The sequence below is a fragment of the Phyllostomus hastatus genome, unplaced genomic scaffold (assembly GCF_019186645.2).
Source record: "Phyllostomus hastatus isolate PE091 unplaced genomic scaffold, TTU_PhHast_1.1 phas_contig_40, whole genome shotgun sequence".
Lineage (NCBI taxonomy): Eukaryota > Metazoa > Chordata > Mammalia > Chiroptera > Phyllostomidae > Phyllostomus > Phyllostomus hastatus.
Genome location: NW_025333872.1, coordinates 83,789,787 through 83,808,904, shown reverse-complemented (window position 1 = coordinate 83,808,904; position 19,118 = coordinate 83,789,787). Strand labels below are relative to the sequence as shown.

At 42.8% G+C, this 19,118-nt stretch overlaps 1 protein-coding gene across 1 annotated transcript in view; it reads right to left on the bottom strand.

The window, feature by feature from the left end:
* The window catches only part of ZC2HC1B (zinc finger C2HC-type containing 1B), a 35,027-nt gene that overhangs the window by 610 nt on the left and 15,299 nt on the right, over positions 1 to 19,118 (bottom strand). The window contains exons 5-7 of the mRNA XM_045843657.1: positions 10,285 to 10,424; positions 6,908 to 7,016; positions 478 to 562 (exon numbers count right to left, since the gene is read on the bottom strand). Coding sequence (XP_045699613.1) covers positions 492 to 562; positions 6,908 to 7,016; positions 10,285 to 10,424 — 320 coding nt within the window. The 3' untranslated portion in view covers positions 478 to 491. The remainder of the gene's footprint in view (positions 1 to 477; positions 563 to 6,907; positions 7,017 to 10,284; positions 10,425 to 19,118) is intronic.

Sequence of the window (19,118 nt, the reverse complement as noted above, 5' to 3'; positions counted from 1 at the left end):
CTAAAAGCGGAAAGAGAAGATATTCATTAGAAAGAACTCCATTGTTTCCCCTCCGAGAATCTCAGGCAATATCAGCTCCTTTAAATGTTTAAGGGTTTTTAACAAACGATTCACAATATGAAAAAGGTCTCTGACTTCATACCAATCCTATTCCAGGTCAATCTCAGGAACTGTCTTTTGGGGGCAACATGTTTGGAAAAACGTGGGACCAGGCCATAGCCTTGCAGGTCAAAATGAAGAACTGTTCCTTTTTCCCTATTAGGTCAAGCATCAAACTGAATATCATTTTCGCACTGTAGGTCTAACAAAAGAGTAAATTTCAGGAGAACACACTTTATTAACCTAACTCTAGGCTTGTCCATATTTTCTCTTTGGGTTCCCCGCTATGGGATCGTTCCCTTAAAGGCTCATTAACTGTATCTTGCAGATTAGATGATTAGCAACACCTGGATTAGAGTTTCAATTTTTTTTTCTTACCTGGCCTCTAGGAGTTAATCTTTTTTAGAAGATTTAGTAAATCCTTGTTTGAGTTTTGCCGCAGAAGCAGGGTCCACTGCTAATCCTTTACAGACATAAACAGATTTGTTATTATGTAAAAGCAAACATTAGCAAGAAAGAAAAAAAAGGAAGGATTGTGAAATCCTCACATTGGATCAAAGTCTCTGTTCCATTTTGTTTTGTTTTGTAGCTATAGACAAATACTCAGTTTCTATCCTGGGCCAAATAATAAAGAAAGCCAGGGGCTGTCTCAGGATTCTCTCCCCCTGCCCCTAGCCCTTCACTTAGCATGAGATGCCTCCGCGCACACACCCTCACCGCAGCTTATTGTATAGCAATGGACTGACTTCACTGACAGGGTTCTTTTCCTTGGTGTCCAGAAGCTCTCTTGGGTATGAAGAGGTAGGAGTTTATGGATACAGGCATGCCATAGTCTGTTTTAGACCACATGGTATAGGGCAGGATTCTCAGAGAAATCTTTTTTTTTTTTTTTAAGAAATAAGCCCCCTCTGTCCTAGAGGCCTCCAGTGTTTTATGAAGGGGGTGTAACCAAATAACCCAAGGAAACTGGGAATCAAAGTATCACAGGACATAGGAATGGAAAGAGCTTTAGTGTTCCTTTTATCCAAAGATCTACAAGTTCTATTTCCATCGAAGGGTCAGCAACCGACCCTCAGATACTCATTACATTTGCTAAACAAACGGTGAAGCGAGGTGAGCAGGGCATGCTGGTGCAGGGAAGATGCTCAAAACAAGCATCTGGCCCCCGAAATAAAAGCAGAGCCCACCCAACAAAGTTGTAAAATGCAATTCACTAAATATATGAAGAGGCAGGGCTCCAGAACCCAACATTTTCCTACTGATCTTAGTCTCCCCGTGTCAAGGTAGTGGAGAAGCTGATTCTCAGAGGCACCTTTCCAGCAAATCAATCACTCTCATGTCAAAACCCTTGAGAAAACAGCCACCAGCAGAGATTTGCTAACGAGGCTATAAACTCACTTCCAATCTGAACTATATATCTCCTTACTGTCTGCATTTTTTGACCCAGTTTTCCCCAAGCAGACAAAGATTGGGTTGGTTCTACGATTCCCCATTAAATTACTTGTGCAAGTTGCTTCACCTGTCTGTGCTTCTCTCATGTATCAACTAGGGATATGAATAGTCATTTACTCCCTGGTGAGGATTAAATGAGGAATAATATGTGAAGTGCTTAGAAGAGTGTACAGTTAAGTATGGGCTATTGTCTATGAAGAAGGGAGTTGTTTAGTATAGCAAAAAAGTAGACACAATTTGCCCTGGCTGGTGTGGCTCAGTGGATTGAGTGCCAACATGAGGACCAAAGGGTTGCCGGTTGGGTTCCCAGTCAGGGCACATGCCTGGGTTGCAGGCCTGGTCCCCAGTAGGGGGGATGTGTGAGAGGCAACCACACTTTGATGTTTCTCTCCCTCTCTTTCTCCTTCCCTTCCCCTCTCTCTAAAAATAAATAAAATCTATTTCTTAAAAAAAATTAGACACAATTCACCTATTCCACATCATGAAAACAGCTAAATAAATTATATTATATTCTTGTCATATGATACTATGTTTTTAAGGAAACCCTTTGCCACAGGGAAATGTTTGAGATTTGTTAGTGAAAAAGATCAGGATATATATATATACATGGACTATGATCCTAACTTTGATTAAAAAAAAAAATAGCCCTGGCTGGTATAGCTCAGTGGATTGAGCACAGGCCTGTGAACCAAAGGGACACCAGTTCGATTCCCAGTCAGGGCACACACCTGGGTTGCAGGCCAGGTCCCCAGTTGGGGGCATGCTACAGACAACCACACACTGATGTTTCTCTCCCTCTCTTTCTCCCTCTTTTCCCCACTCTCTAAAAATAAATAAATAAATAAAATCTTTAAAAAAAAACAAACAGGAAAAAAAAGGAGGATTATAAATACAGAAAATATTGAAAAAACAACAGTGTTAACAGTGGTTATGCCTGGGTGTGGAATTATGATTTTTTTCTTTACACTTTTCCCCATTTTCCCCTATTTTTTATAGTAACCCTTAATATCTGACGTGATAATTTTTGAAGAGCTCTTTCTCAAAACAAATGCTCACAGGCTAACTTAAAGCGGCCAGAAATGCCAAGCCCCCAGGCCGTCACCACGGCCTAGCGCGCGGTGTCCGCCTTCTCGACCCAGACCCCTCCGCGCTCCGGGCCAGCCTCCCGCCCTAACCGTGACTTCTGTTCATGCCCCACCTCTTCTCTGTGCTTTGGCCAACTGAGCCATTTGTTTCCACGGCTTGTCCTCTGCGTTCTCATCTCCAGATCTTTGTTCTTTCTTTTTGCAACTGTTCTCCATTGGTCAAGCCCGAGCGCATCCCGGAAGCTCATCTTAAATGCCTCCACCTCCTCGGCGCTTCCTCTCTTAGACTGTCACCGCCTCCGTAAAGGCTCCTGGGCAAAGTTGATCTCTCTCTCGTATTCCCTTAGGACCTTTACGTCCCACAGTTAAATATTAGTTTACATCCCACTGTTAAATATTGACTGCTATCCCCCTAGACTTTTAAGAATCCACGAGCATAAGAAACAATCATGCATAATAATTACGTGTTGAATGAATCTTCTTAAACATCCATAGCAGCGGTGTACCAAGTTCATGTAACATCACATGCTCTCTTGTATCAGATCTCCTGCACATGCATTTTTTTCCTCATAAGACGCTGGGATGGATAAGGATTGTGCCTTACACACAGGATTGTATCTGTCCTGACTGTGAATTTAGAACAAAATGTTCTAAATGGCAAATGCTAGATGCATATTTTACTCAAGAAACTTGAAGAGTGAAGGCCAGAGTTGTAGGGGGTTCACTACCAGGTAGGTGAAAAGACAGTAACAGGTTTTATGGGGAAGGCAAGTGACACCAAGTGGCCTGAACTACTGATGATCCATCTAGATGCAGCAAAGCTCAACAACAGTTTTCAAGAGACCATCATATTGCAAATGGATTAATACTGACAAAAATAAGCAACGGGGAGTAGATTCGAATCTGATTCACACACTGACCCGTTTGCATTAGCAAAAAGCACTCAGTGCTTTTCTCCGAGCCTCAGGCATGTCCTAGAATCCACCCCCCAACTCCTGAATATACTTCTGCTTCCTTCCCAGAACGGGTCTGAGGGAAACACGACTAGTTTAAAGGCACACTAATTGCAGTGATTTTTGTTTGAAATTAAACAGGGAAGGCCACAGGAAAGAATAAGAAATTAAACTGAAAATGCATCTCAGGTCCACCCGTGTCCTACACAGGAGAACCATCAACCATCATTGTAAACTGTTTGAGCCACTGCTGGTCATTCAAGCAAAAACAGTGCGTCCATGATCTCCGGATGGTCAAGGCACCCATAGCGATAAAGTCGCCTTGGTCCAACCATTCTCATGTGTGTCCCTCAGGTTTGTGGTCAGGAAAAATTGTCAAAATCTTGGGGAAAATGCATCTTAAATTGCTGTAATATATACATATAATAAATCCAAATGCTCTCTCTTAAAGCTAATTAACATAACAATTCTATGCATAGGCCAATAACTGAAGTGAGAAATTATAGAATCAAAGTATGTGCTTTTTCCCATCTGTTTCATTCCAAAAGTATTTACTGAGCACTGCACACGTTCCCTGAACAATTCTAACAGGTAGGGATGTAACAGCACAATAAAAACTAGACAAAATAGACAGATCCATGCCTTCTTAAAACTGACATTCCTTTTCTGTGGGGGGACAAATACATATACACTGAATATTAGATGGTGATAAATGCTATTTTTAACAGAGGGAACTGTGGAGGGATTGATTCATTTTAAACACAGAGGGGCCTCACTGTGCAGATGACACTCAGCAGAGAACTGGAGGAAGGGGGAGAGCAGCGCAGATTTGTGGGGGTGTGCTGGGGTCCTCAGCAGGGAGAGCCTGCGCAGAGGCCCCGGGCCAGGAGCGGGCAGGCTGGTGCTGCTCACGGAACAGCACAGAAGCCGCAGGGGCTGGACCGAGAGGAAACAGGCACAGGTGTGGTCAGGCGGTGGTACAGAACCCAGTGTGAGCCACAGTGGAAACTTTGCCTTCCACTTGGCAATGTGACAGGGGTTCTAAACCACCATTAACTAGTCAAAAGTAAATGGAGTGCTGTTTTGCCTAGATCTACTGGCCTACTAATCTATTTTCTACTGTATCCAAGTGGTGTCTTAATAATGTTCTGCTTAATGTTCTGAGACACCAGACATCTGAGTCTTCACTTGGGCCTTGCTGCTGATTTTAAAAAATGACTTAGTTCAGGGAAGGAAACTCTCTTCTTATTTCCAACACTACACCTGGCATGCTGTCCTCTCCTATTCCCAGTCGCTTTCCAAGTTTACTGGACCGGGGAACGAAGGTCCCAGGCTCTGTTGCTGTACTTGGCCTTGACTTTGCACATTGTCAGAGCTCTCTAATCCTGATGAATTAAGAAATATTCCCTCTTGGCAAATAAGTTTTGACCTCCAACTCAAAGGAGTGCTTTTTACTGGAAAGGAAGCATTATAACATATTCTTTGAAAAAATAAGAAAAGCAACCATAATATAAAGAAACTGTCTTTTCTAAAGGGCATTAGTCATACTTTTTAATAAAAGCTTGTTAGTGAAGTTTTACCAAACAAGTATATACATATATATATATATAAAATTTGAAGTGTGTGTAAAAACTAAAGTCTACCTCATTGTTAAGTTTTCACAGATCAGGAAAAATCTAATGACTTGGTTTTACTGGGCTATGGGGAAATTTTAAAATATTAATTCAATTTTTAGCCGATGATAAGCAACTCATGAGGAATTTAAAGACTAATAATAAACTTTCCTGTGCTGTTTATGAATCACGGGACTGGCAGTTCTTACTCTGGGCCTGATAATCCTTCCAAACAAGACCCGTGACCAGAGGTGCCATTCGGTCACGAATCACTCTGTGCTGCCTTCACTGCGCACCCCGACCACAAAGGAGAATGGCACGTCCACCGATGCGGCTCAGAGAAGCGGGGAGCATAGCAGGCATCTAATCCAGCTCTGCTGTTTACCACTGTGTGCTTGGAACCAACAACCAGTCTTCTGAGCCTCAGTTTCCCCTTCAGCAGATGAAAACACACAGAGGACTACTGTGAAGATTACAGGGATGGGCCGGGTGGATAGCCGAGTACCGTGATGGTGGTTATGTCTTTCTGTTACTTTGAAGAAATTATTGAGTTCCAGAAAGGAAAACCTTCCCTTTTTTCTTCTTTTTCCAGCTTTATTGAAATATAATTGAATATGACATTGTATGGATTTAAGATGTACAGTGTGATGATCTGGTACATGACTATATTGTGAAATGATTACTGACAATGAACTTAGTTAACACCCATCAGCTCACACAGGTAACTTTTGTGCCTGTGGGCGTGAGAACATGTAAGATTTGCTCTGTTGGAAACTTTCCTTTAAAAAAAAAAGATTTTATTTGTTTTATTTTTGGAGAGAGGGCAAGGGAGAGAGAAAGAGAGGGAGAGAAACATCAATGTGTGGTTGTTTCTTCCCCCAACCCACTGCACTAGGGACCAGGCCCACAACCCAGGCATGGGCCCTGACTGGGAATTGAACCTGCAGCCCTTTGGCTCTCAGGCCAGCACTCAGTCCACTGAGCCACACCAGCCAGGATGGGAACTTTCAAGTGTGGGATGCAGTAGTGCTAACTGTAGTCACCATGCTGTGCACTAGACCCCAGAACTCATCCATTGCATAACTGGGAATGCACCCTTGACCCACGTCTCCCCCTTTCTCCCACCCTACCCCGCTGTGACCACCACCATTCCATTCTGTTCTCACAAATGTGCCTTAGCATAATGCCCTCTACGCCCAGTCATGTTGTCACAGATGGCAGGACTTCCTCCTTTTATATGACTGAACAGGATTTCGTTGTGTAGGTTATGTGTACCCTACCATTACCCGTTCGTTGGTCAGTGGACACTTAGGTTGGTTCTGTATCTTGGCTACTGGAAAAATGCAGTAATCAACACGGGAGTACAGATGTCTCTCCAAGATAGTGATTTCATGGTCTCCCCTTATTCTCAACACATCGGATCAGCTGTTATCTCCCGTTCTTTCTCGTTTTTCAGTTTTACTAGTCAGAGCATGAGGGTTCCAGACCCTGACTTTGTATTTTGTCAGAGTTATCTAAACCAGATATATTAGGAAATGTTCCCCCCTTGGCAAATCAGCTTGACCTTCAAACAGACCCCTGTATCTTTATATCCAGGAGGAACACTGGATATCACAGCTTGTGCAGACTGCCCAAAAACCCCAAAGCCAAAAGTAGTCGCCTCGGACCCTGTCCGTTGAGAGTTGACATGCTTACGCTGACTTACCTGGCCTGGTTGGGGCCAATCTTGTGGCCTCCAGGGCCCTGTTCTGTAGCAGAGTGCCCACAGCACTGGTAACCGTCGGTTCTTTTTTGGAACTCGTCTGAGCCCTACCCTAAAGAGAGAGGGGGAACAGGCCTCTAACCTCAGGTAGCACACACGAGCAACACTCCCCACTTCCCACTTAACCAGCAGTCATTTCTGGAGACCGGCTGCACTCGGGGGCGGGGGACACGCACACCCTGCCCCCCAGTTGGCCAGGTTCCCAACCTCTCCACTGGTGCTCGAAGCCACGTCAAGGGTGAGGAGCTTTCGTTCTATAATCGAGCCTTTGGGGGAATTGTGATATGTTAATCCTGGGAAATGAGTTGTATACAGACGTAAGAAATCACTCCGTGTCAGAAAAGATAGTTATGGAACATTCTAGTTTTTCATTACCCTTGAAGATGCCTTTGTTTTTAAATACATGAACAGAGAAGAAAAACAGACATTGGCAGGCAGCAAATGTTTTAAACATGGAATTCCACCATCCCCACGCCACACCCCTCCCTACTGAGCTGCAGGAGCAGAATGGTTACATTTAATGCAGCACGAGGATCCAAAGGTTCCTTGCTAGCTCCTTTTTACCCCGCTGCTGAGCCCACCGCCATCTCCATGGAAACCACATAAAGATAACCTGTTACTCCAAGTGAGAGCTCTCACTTGGGCAAGGCTATAGCTGTGAGATTATAGCAGGCAGTTCATCCCCAGCCAAACAAACAGAGCTATTTTCAGAGGGTAGGACACTTTTTTTAAAGTTGATTTTATTTAAAATAGAAACACATTTCAGCGGTGCTGTTAACAGCCCTTCCGCACTGAAACCAGCCCTCCCTTTCTGTGCCACTTCTGAATAAGCCTCACTATGCGGCCGGGCCCCAGCGCGGTGAGGCTGGCATGGGGAAAACAAGCACTGCTGTTCAGACACACTCGACAGTGAGTTTACTCAGAGAGCAAGCAATTTTTCTTCTGTGTTCCCAATCACCACTTAGCTCTGCAAAACAAGGCAAGGAACGGGGCCAAGTCACTGGTTACAGTCGGGGCGGCCAGCTGGCCTCCTTCAGGAATAAAAAGCACTTCCGTAGCTGCTTCCCAGTGCTCCCTTTGGCTCCACTAAACCCCGACTCACTTCGTGAACTGGCCAGAAGAGCCATTCGAAGAACTGTGCCGCACCCTGTGCTGCTTTAGCAACTGGAGGCAGGGTTATACCGAGAAAACCTTTCCAAGGCCAAGTTGAATGCAAGCCCAAAGCAGTCATATCCCCTCAAAACTGGGGTGTCTTCCCCATCCAGAGGAAAGGACTCCCAGAGGAGGGAAGGAGGGTGGTGTGAGGGAGAAGGAAGGCAGGTGGGGGAACCCCTATGGGAAGGCACTTCACTTATAGTATCTATAACCCTCCCAACAACTCGGCAAGGTGAGGACTACAGTGAATCTCCAAGAATTTAAGTGACTTGTCCAAGTTTCCCTGCAGATAGCGAATTATGGAACTGCAAGTCAAACCCTGACTATGGATTGCAGAATCCCGGCCCTTTCTACATTGCACCACCTCCCATACTATTTCAGGGGTAAAGATTAAATCTCTACAACTATATTTATCATAACCACCTTGCCTGCTCCACCAACACACCTGTCTCCTCCCTCCTGCGTTCCTTTATCTGGATGCACAGTATTATTAACTGCCTAGGCTCTGGAGCTAAAAACCTTCTTGTCAACCCTGATCCTCTTTTACCCCATCTCCAATTGCCTTCTCAGTCTCATCAATTAGTTCTTACACTCTCTCTCCTTGCCCCCACCCCCATTCGTCTTCTTATTCCAGCCCATGATTCCTTCCCTGTTGTGTGGCTGTTAGCGGGTCTCCTGACAATCCATCTCGAACGCTAATTGCAAGGCTGATCTTTCTAAAAAACCAATTCCATGTCCCTCCAGTCTATACTGTCAACCAGTCAACATTGCCTGTAGAGTGACACACGGGGCTAATAATAGACAATTAGACAGAAAAGCCAAGGTCAGAGAGAAGAGGAAGCGGAAGCAGAGTAGGAACAGGTGAGATGGAGAGATGGCAGAGAGGACTCCCTGGGTACCTGGGAACTTTACTATTCCTGCTTCCAGACCCTCAGGCTGGCTGGCCTCAGATTTCAGGGCACCTACCCCTTTTCCTCCTTTCTGAACCAGCTCGACTTAACGCAACCTTCTAGATCGGACACAGGCTCAGTCTGCCCCACCCCCTGCCACCCTCCCACAGGCACCTGTGCTTTAACCTCACGAGCTGGGCTCTTGGGGCGTAAGCTGGATGTTTGTGAAGAACGGCCTCCCCAGTGCCAGCTCTACGCTGCTGAACCCATTTGATAGTTGAGGGGGGGGAATATCTGCTCCTCTTTGAAGCCATCCATGAATCCTAGTGGCCTCTTCCTCACCTTGTGCTCCTACATATGGCAACCGCCACACCTTCCTATTGCATCATGTCCAGGTCCCCACTTCCTCTGAGGGATGAACCCTCGATCGGCTGGCACCTAGCACCGTGCCGGGCACACAGAAGACATCCCACACCTGTCCGAGGCAGTGGAGACAGAGCTTGAGGCCATGGCTGTGGGATAAGCTCTTCTTGGAGGGGGTCCCATCCCCATTAGGTAATGGATTTCGTGGAAATCTTTCTAAACATTATTTCATTCTTCTAAGTGTTCGTGCCAATTTAATCTTTTCTTGGTGTCTGAGCCATGTTTATGAGACTAACAGTGTTCATGCTGTACAGTCAGTTCTGTTCCTGGGACCTGCGATCCGTGCAGAGCCGTTTGCTGGCTCCGGTTCCGTCTGTTTTTATAAATCTATAGTTTTCCTGGGCAAGTTGTCATTGCACGTATTCGTGTCTATCTGTAACAGTTGCTTCCATTTCTCCCCTTTAACTTGCTGATTCTGTGGCTTTTGGAAAAGGCCGAACACCTTCCTCTGTGGGGCAGAACAGGTGGCTGGCGGGGCGGGCATCCTCCCGCCCCCTCCCTCCCCCAGGCCCACTTCGCTTCAGGTCTTGCAAAGCTTTCCTGTGTGGTCAAGGCTGATGACCACCATTGGAGAGACAGAGTTTAACCTAATACTACAGAAACACGATGTGTAGATTCAAGTCTTCATCCCAAGAAGCTGCCAACGCTACAGAAATAGTTGTTCTCTAACACCTAAACGTGGTGTAAGCTGGAAACTCAAAAGGAGCCCCTCCTACAAGGATGAGGGACAGTGATCAGCGACGGGGATCCTTACCTTTCCCAGGACGAGTAACTTAGGTTCCCCACCCAAGTTGACCCGCTTGCCCCAGGCATGCCAGGGCACAAGAGGCAGCACCGAGGGAGAGATTTTACCTGTGCTCTGGATGCCAGTTTGGCTGCTGTTTGGGCTGGATCAAAGACTCGGCGAGAAGACTGATCCTTGCAGAAATTAATATGGCGACTGGCTGCATTTTCATTAAACCTCCTCATACAATATGGGCACTGAATATAATCTGAATGTAAAGATAACAACAAAAGGCAATTAGCTTTGCAAAAAAATGATCTCTGTCACGGACTATAGGAAATGAAATAAATAGGATATGAACTGTGCTGCAACACGAAAGAACAAGGTCCCCAGTGCTGGTGTGAGACAGCCTGTTCCAGAGGGGAGGCCTGCAAGGACTCCAGATAGAGGACACGGGAGGGGAGATTGTTATACTGTGCACTCACTTCAATGAAGACTGTGCCCCTAAAATGTTTACACAAATTCGACTCAGGAACTTCCCGATTAAATGAATTAGCGAGTGGAACTTTATGTAAGAAGCCGTCCTGAAATCACAGAATGTTAGTATTGATGACTCAACAGGGCACTGAAGATTCAAAAGCCCAGGTCACTGCACTGACTGTGACAGAGAGACATACAAGGGTTATGCGGCTGCTCAGGGAGATGAGATGTTTCAGAATGTGGGTCTCCGGATGGCCTTTGAAGCCATTGTCACTGGCAGAAAGACCCTGCTTCTGCAGTGACTTCTGCAGCGCTGGATTCTGTTCACTGAGCACTGAAGCAAGGAGGCCGACGTCCCAGGCAGCTCTGTGGGCAGGTCGTCCTCCGTGGGTCTGTGGGAATACCCACTCATCTTGACCCGGCTCTCATTCGCAATCGCCAGACAATGAGAGAAACGAGAGGTGAGAACGACCCCAGGTCTTAGCACGTGGAGATGCTCATAGCAAAGACAAGTGGAGCCTACCTCCCCCTAAAGCAAGCAGAGAAAGAGAGATGTGGGTTTTGGTTTTTTTTAGGTACCTCTCCTTCAGGGATGACAAAGTGGTTGTGCGCAACACAGGAAAATAACTCCCCTACCCCTCCAGAAAGGATCTGAGAGAGCATCAACCTTAACCTCCGCATAGGAGTTTGGGTTGGCCGAAATTCCCACATGTGTGGATGAGTATTTAAAGCAGTGATGTCTTCAAAGTTAAGAGTCCTTCGAAGGCGACTTTTAAAGCACGCTGTGGGGAGCTCTCTATTTTAACAAATCATTTCCTAAAGTGAATACCCATAAAATGTAACAATTGGAAGAAATTGGGAGGAAATAAAAGAGGAGCACCTCTCCCAAGCCTTCATTTCGCACTCTGGAAGTCCGGCCCTAACTATTCATTCAATACACACGGAACACCTATTCCGTGCCAGGTGGCGGATTTATACATGGTGATACGAGGTCTCTGTAATCAAGGACTAGGCATTCCAATACAGAAGCAAAGTTTTCCCACAGAGATAAATTCCTTGAAAAAAATAAAAGAGGGCAGCGTTGGGAAATGCTGAGGGCCCCGCAGCCTGCCAGACTGGTTTGGGCCCCAGCTCCTCACTCGCTCTGTGCGTGAGCGCGGGCGAGTTACTCAACCTCCCGAGGCTTCAATTTCTGCAGTGACTGCGTATCACCCACTTCATCGGGTCGTTGTGAAAGTTAACTAAAATAATCCGCACCAGGGCTTGGCACGCGGGCGGGGCCGGGCATACTATTCCTATAAGGAAACAGGCCCAGCAAGGTTGCGCTCCCAACCACCAAACACGAGCGAAACTGCTTAGAAAAAGTCAAATGTGGAGTGCCATTCCCACGCAGAACTCCCAAGGGTGTAGAAAAGCACCTAGAACTTGGCTTTGGTGTGGGGGTGCATCTCTTCATTGTCCCCAGCTGTGAAGTCGAGGCTTATAGCAGAAAGGCTGCCACCCGGGACCGAGCAGGCTCGGGCACAGGCGACGATTACAGCAACGACTGCGTTGTTTGCTTAATCCCACTTGTTCGTTCATTCACTGCTGCCCTTCTGTATGTTTGGCACTAGATGCCACCAGGGAGACAACCAAGCTGAAGTGTGTTTCCCTGCCAACAAAAGCTCAGAGGGGACTGGAGGACTAGGCAAAGGGGCAGACAGTCACCATTCCGTGCGGGAGGAGGAGGCACCGCGTCCTCCGGGTCCTCCGGGAGCGCGAGGAGGAACAAGCAGCCCTGATTTCGGGGGCAGAGAAAGGGAACGTCAAATCCTCTGAGAATACAACAAGTATTTCTCGGTACCAACAATCTGGGCACAGTGTGACCAAGCCACATGCTCCACGCTCGTCTCAATGCTACTCGCCTCTTTATCAATCCCAATGGCACAAAAGTCACTGCGGATGACTTATTTCAATAGATGATGGTTTTAGAAGTCTGACTGCAAATGGATTTTAAAAAATTCTCACTCAAGGACATTTTACTCATGGTTTTTAGAGAGAGAGAAGCAGCGATGTGAGAGAGAAGCATGGGTTGGCTGCTTTCTGTAGGTGCCCAGACCGGGAATCACACAGGCTGGGACCAGGATCAAACCCACAGCCTTTGTTACCCGGCCATCTCTGACCAAGCCACACCTGCCAGGGAAAAATGGATTCTTATGAGGACTGTGGGGAGGATGGTTAGAGCTCGTTGGAAAAACAAAGGCAGAAAAGTGAGCATCATTCAAAAGTGCAAACATTTTGTGGAGTACCCATGCCTATGAAGCCCTGTGAAATGGTGAACAAGTGTTCCAGGCCTCTCAGAAAATTCTGATGATAAATATTCAATGTCATCGTCCCTATAAACTCACAACATCCTGGAAAGCTGAATGATTGGCAGACTAGCTTAACTCAGTAAGAATTAGGATAAATATATATGTGTCACAAAAACTGAGTTACGAAATAGGGAATCAGGCTGAAAAAAAAAAAAGAAAATCACTTGCAAACTCATGCATGAGAGGCAATATTCTATGTAACTCTAGTTATAGCTCTGCGCAGTTTCTACTATCGAAGCCTGAGAATACCTGGGCTAATATAAATTTCCAATCAATCAAAGTAACTTTATAGTAATTAAACTGGGCTATTGTATATAATCATTTTGTTTGGTGCTTAAAATTACAATGAGAGCACAGAAAGGAATGTAATTGTGAAACTGTATTTTAGCATGAAACTGTCAAGAGCAGATAAATAAATTGTATGTTTGATGAGGTCTTGCAAAGGGAATTATTTATTTTAAAAAACAATAATCCCCATAGTTGACGTTCGACATGAAAATAATAGAAATTCACTCGTCTGACGTGGTTTCACTTATTCAGCTAAAGAATCACCAGGTAGTCATTCAATTCTGCAGCTTCTGCTATTAAAATAAAGTACTTCTCATGAAAGATGTTTTTGTTATATGAAGCTTGTTGCCAAAGTATTATCAAAACCATAATCATAGCTCTTTCTATTGAACACCTTGAGATGACGCATTATTTTAATGACATTTTCATTAACACCCAGCAGAAGTGAAGCACTTACTAAAATTATTACCTGGTAAAAAAGATCAGATGATTTCTTTTTCAGATGATTTTTATTTCATGATTACACAGTGGGTTTTTGTTTTATTGTTGTTTTCTTACAATCAAAAACAAGCTTTGAGAAATAATTTATATACAATAAAGGCACCTATTTTAAATGTTAGTTCAATGAGTTCTGACAAAGGTATACTTTTGTGTAACTACCCTGATTAAACAGAACAATTCCAGCACCCAAAAAAGTTCCCTCGTGACCTGCTCAGTCAATGTTCGCCGAAATCCAGTCTCAAGCAACCAAATGTGTATTTTCCTGCCACTAAAGATGTTACAAATCTGTGTAACAACCAGGATGCTCCATGTGTAGTAGCAATTTCTTCTCACTGTTGAATTGTATTCCACTTTGTAAATACTCCACAATGTGTTTATCCATTCACTTGTTGACAAGCACTTTCAGATGTTTATAGTTTATACTATCTAAAGTTGCTATGAACATTAATTTTATAAGGACACATTTTTGTTTTTTTGCATAAATACCTAGGATTGGAGTAGCTGTATCATTAAGTCTATGTTTAAGAAAATATCAGTGTAAAGTGGCTGTACTACTGTGTATTCCTATCAGCAGTGTATGAGACTTCCCATTATTCCACATCTAGCCATCACTTGTATTGTCGGTCTTTAATTTTAACCATTCAAGGGGGTATGTGAGGTAACTCACTGTGGTTTAACTTACACTGCCTTGATGAAAGTAATATAGGATATCTGTTTATGTGGTTTTGTTCATTACTTTTTGATGCATTGGTTCAAATATATTGGTTGCCTTTTCCCTCTTGGTTTGTTTGTCTTATTAATGAGTTGTAAGAGTTCTTTATATATTCTTAGTGTGAGTCCTTTGTCAGATATATGTATTATAAATATTTGCTTCCAGCCTATGGCTTCCTTTGCATCCACTTAATGGAATCTCTCAAAAATAAAATTTTTAATTTTGGTAAAGCTCAATTTATCAGTTTTCTTTTTAAAAATTGTTAGTGCCTAAGAAATCTTGACCCTTAGATCAAAGATTTTTTTTTCTACAAAGTTTATAGTCATTGGACTTACGTTAGGTCAATGATCCATTTTGAGTTAATTTTTGTATATGGTATAAAGATCAAGGCTCATTTTTCCCATGTTGATGTTCAGCTTTCCTAGCATCATTTGTTACTAAGACTATCCTTTACCACATTGAATTACATTTGTCAAAAATCTATTGCCTATAGGTGGGGAAGGAGGAGTTTATATCTAGATTCTCTTTTCTGTTCGATTGATACACTAATTCCAAATTGTAATGATCACTGTAACATTATAGTATATCTTGATATAAGATAGCCTAAATTCTCCAATTGTATTCTTTTTCAAAAACTATCTTGTCTATTCAGATCCTTTGAATTTCCATATAATTTTAGAATCAGCTGGTCAATTCCTACTTGGCAAAGAAAACTTGCAGCAATCTGTACTGAAATTACCCCAAGGCCACAGAGCAGGTTGGAGAGAATAGACATCCTAACACAACACTGAGTGTTCCAGACCATGAAAATGAGAAATTTCTCCATGCATTTTGTTCCTCTTTAAGTTCTCTGAGCAATGTTATAAGGTTTTCATTTTATATTCTAACTTATTTTAAAAAGTACATACCTAAATATTCAGTGTTTTTACATTATTATAAGTGGTATTTTAAATTTTATTTTTCAGTTGTGTGTGTCTAGTACATGGAAATACAATTCACTTGTGTATATTGACCCTGTTTCCTGAGATCCTGTTAATTCACTTTAATTTCAGTAGCTTTTTTTGTGTTTTCCAAAGGTTTTCTACATTTACCCATTCATGAGTATATTGTCTGTCAATAAACATAGTTTTACTTCTTCCTCTTCAATTTTTAAATTATATATATATATCTCATTTATCTATAGTGCATATATATGAATTACATATATAATTTTTTCCTTATTACACTGGGTACTATTTCTAGTACAGTGTTGGATAGAAGTGATCAAAAAGGAAATCCTTATTTTTTTCCATTTCTCAGTAATAAAGTGTTCAGCTTTCACCATTAAATGTGATGTTAGCTACAGATTTTCAAAGATGTCTTTTATTAAGGAAGTTTCCTTCTATTTCCACCTAAGTATTGTCTAAAACATATGGGTATTACATTTTGTCACAGGCTTTGCCCGTATCTATTGAGATGATCATGTGTTTTTAAAAATAAAAATATTTTAAAATATTTGAACAAATTTTTAAAAATATATCATGAACTACATTGACTATTTTCTTATATGCTATGTGCCATATGCTTAAGTCAGTTCTGACTTCTGGTGACCCTCTGCTGAGTGATTTCCATAATGTCCTGTCCCCAGTAGCCTTGCTTGGCCCAAACAGGCCCATGCCTGTGAATTCTTTTATGGAGTCCGTCCGTCCCATAGTTGGCCTGACTCTCTTCCTGCTGCCTTCTATTTGTCACCAGCACTAGTATTGTCTTTCCCAAAGAGCCCTGCCTTCTTACAATGTGCCCAAAGCAGGACAACCTCAGGTTTGTTATGTTTGCCTCCACTGGTATCTCAGGCTTGATTTGCTCCAGAACCCACTGATGATCTTTCTCACGGCCCAGGGTGTCCACAAAGCTCTCCTCCAGTGCCCAGTTTCAAATGAATCCGTTTTCATCCTATCAGCCTCTTCACTATACAACTTTTGTATTTGTATGTAGTAATTGGGAATAATACCGAGGTGTGGATGATCTTAGCCTTGGTCTCTAATAACATCTTTGCTCTGGGTGATCTTGCCTAATTCTTCTATTGCTGCCCTTCTGAGTCTGCCTTCTCTGAATTTCTGGGCTGCAGTCTCCGTTTGAACTGATGACTGAATCAAGGTAAGCAAAATCTTTATTTCATTATCTGTTTGATGTCTTCATGAGAGCTGTGCATTTCTTCTGTGGTCATGATTTTTGTCTTCTTGATGTTTGAGTGCAATCCTGCTCTGGCACTTCTTCCACTTTCATCAGCAGTTGTTTCCAATCATTATTGCTTTCTGCCAGTCAGATGGTATCATCCGCATATCTTAAGTTATTGATATCTATACCTTCCACCGATTTCCACTCCTTCTGAGCCTAGCCCAATGTTTTATGTATGCCCTGTACACAGAGCAATCAAACAGGGAGATAAAATGCACCCTTGTCTGACACCTTTGCCAATAGGAAACTATTTTTTTCCTCTTCTTAAAACTATATTCTTTCTTCTAGTTTATTTAGGTGTAATTTATTCTTCTTTTTCTTTTTTTTACCTTTTTAAAGGGAAAATTTAAGGTAATTGATTTAAACCTTTTTACTTTTCTAATATAAGCACTTAAAGCTATAAAATTCCTTCTAGTCACTGCTTTAGCCAAATCCCACAGATTTTGCTGTTTTTATTACCATTCAGTTCAAAATATTTTCTAATTATTCCAGTGATTTCTTCTTTGATCCATGGGTTATTTAGAAGTGAGTTGTTAATTTCCAGATATTCTGGAATTTTCTAGATAGGTTTTCATCATTACTTTCTCTGCTCTTTTCTTTATTTTTATGGTACCCTTTCCATCCCCGTCCAGCCCCCTCCTGCCCTCTCCCTCCTCAGTCGCCACACTGCTGTCCATGCCCCCCAGCCCGTTTCTTATTCTAATGTGGGCAAATAACACAGTCAGTATGATTTTAGCCTTTTAGATCGAATTCCTTTATATTTTTTATTTTTTATTGTTCAGTTACAGTCATCTTAATTTCCGTTCCCATTCATCTCCACTGCCCACCCCTCCCCCCGCCCCCAATCCCTCAGCCAACCCCCACCCTGGTGTCTAAGCCCATGGGTCCTTTATACATGTTCTTTAGCTAGGTCCTTGCCCTTCTTTTCCCGTTTTCACTCTCCCCACCCCCCTCTGGCTTCTGTCAACTTCTTTCAATCCTGGTAGGCCCACTTTGTGGTCCTGCACACGGTCTATGGGGGAATGCTCTGTATGTACTTCAGGAAAACTATGCTCTGCTCTTGCTGTGTGTCACATTATAGTTATAGATGTCAAGTAGGTGAAACTGGTTGATACTGTTGTTCAGGTTTTTTATATCCCTAGATTTTCCTGCTGCTTATCTCATCAGTTACTAAGAGATCAATGATAAACTCCATAATTGTACATTTTTTTGCTTCTCCTTCTGGTTTTGCCAGTTTTGTTTCATGTTCTTTGAAACTCTGTTACTAGGTACATAAACATTTAGAACTGATGGTCTTCTTGAGGAATATATCTTTCAATCACTGTCTCTACTAATAATACTTGCCCTGAAGTTTACTTTACCTGATATTAATATTAGCCATACAGTTTTATGATTATTATTTGATGTATATCTTTTCCCATGCTTTAAACACGCCAGCCCACAGTAGTTTTGACATTTCAGGTGTTTATTTCTCTTTTTTTCTTTTTATCTAAGAGGAGAGGCACGCATCAAAAAGTGTATGGCTCTGTGAAATATTCACAAAGTGTACACACCCGTGTAACTGATCCGGATCAAGAGAGAATATCCCTAACACCCCCTTGTGTGTCCCCTCCTGGTCCTCCTCACTTCTTCAAGAATACCACCATCTGACTTCTAACCTGAGATTCCAACTCAAAGATGGTAGAATACTGAGTTCCCAACCAGCAGTCCCACAGCCAGGGCCATGCCTCTTCTGGCCCATGGGACCACCAATTCGTTCTGTCACTTGCGTGGCCCACTTGTTTGTGTCTTTATATTTTAACTGTGTTTCTTGTAGAAGCATATAATTGGACCTTGCTTTATTATTCAGTTGGACAATCTCCACTTTTCTTCTGAAGTTCTAAGTTGTTTCTATGTAACTGTCCATATAATTAGATTTAAGTCTACCATCTCGCTGTTTTTCGTTATCCCATCTGTTCATTGTTCCTTTTTTCCTATTTTCCTGTCTTCTTTTTTGAAGGTTTTTTTTTCATTTTATATCCACTCTATATATTGTCTTACTAGCTATATATTAGTATTTTGGGGTGTTTAGAATTTATAATAGGCATCTTTACAATATACCTTCAAGTACAATTACCTTCAAGTAATACTATGTATAATGTGAACCTTTCAACAACATACAAGGTCTGTCTGGAAAAAGTACAGCCATTTTTAATACAATGAGAACAGTTTGTGTGACATCGATATAACCTGGCAGCCAAGGAGAGAAGACTGGAATACACATGTGTGAACCATAATGATGACTGTACTGTACTAGTCAGTGGGGGTGGTAGATGCCATTGAGTGAACATGTGCACTGTGTGGCCATCATATTCAAAATGACTGAGCGAGTAGAGCAACAAATCTGCACCAAATTTTGCGTTAAGTTTGAATA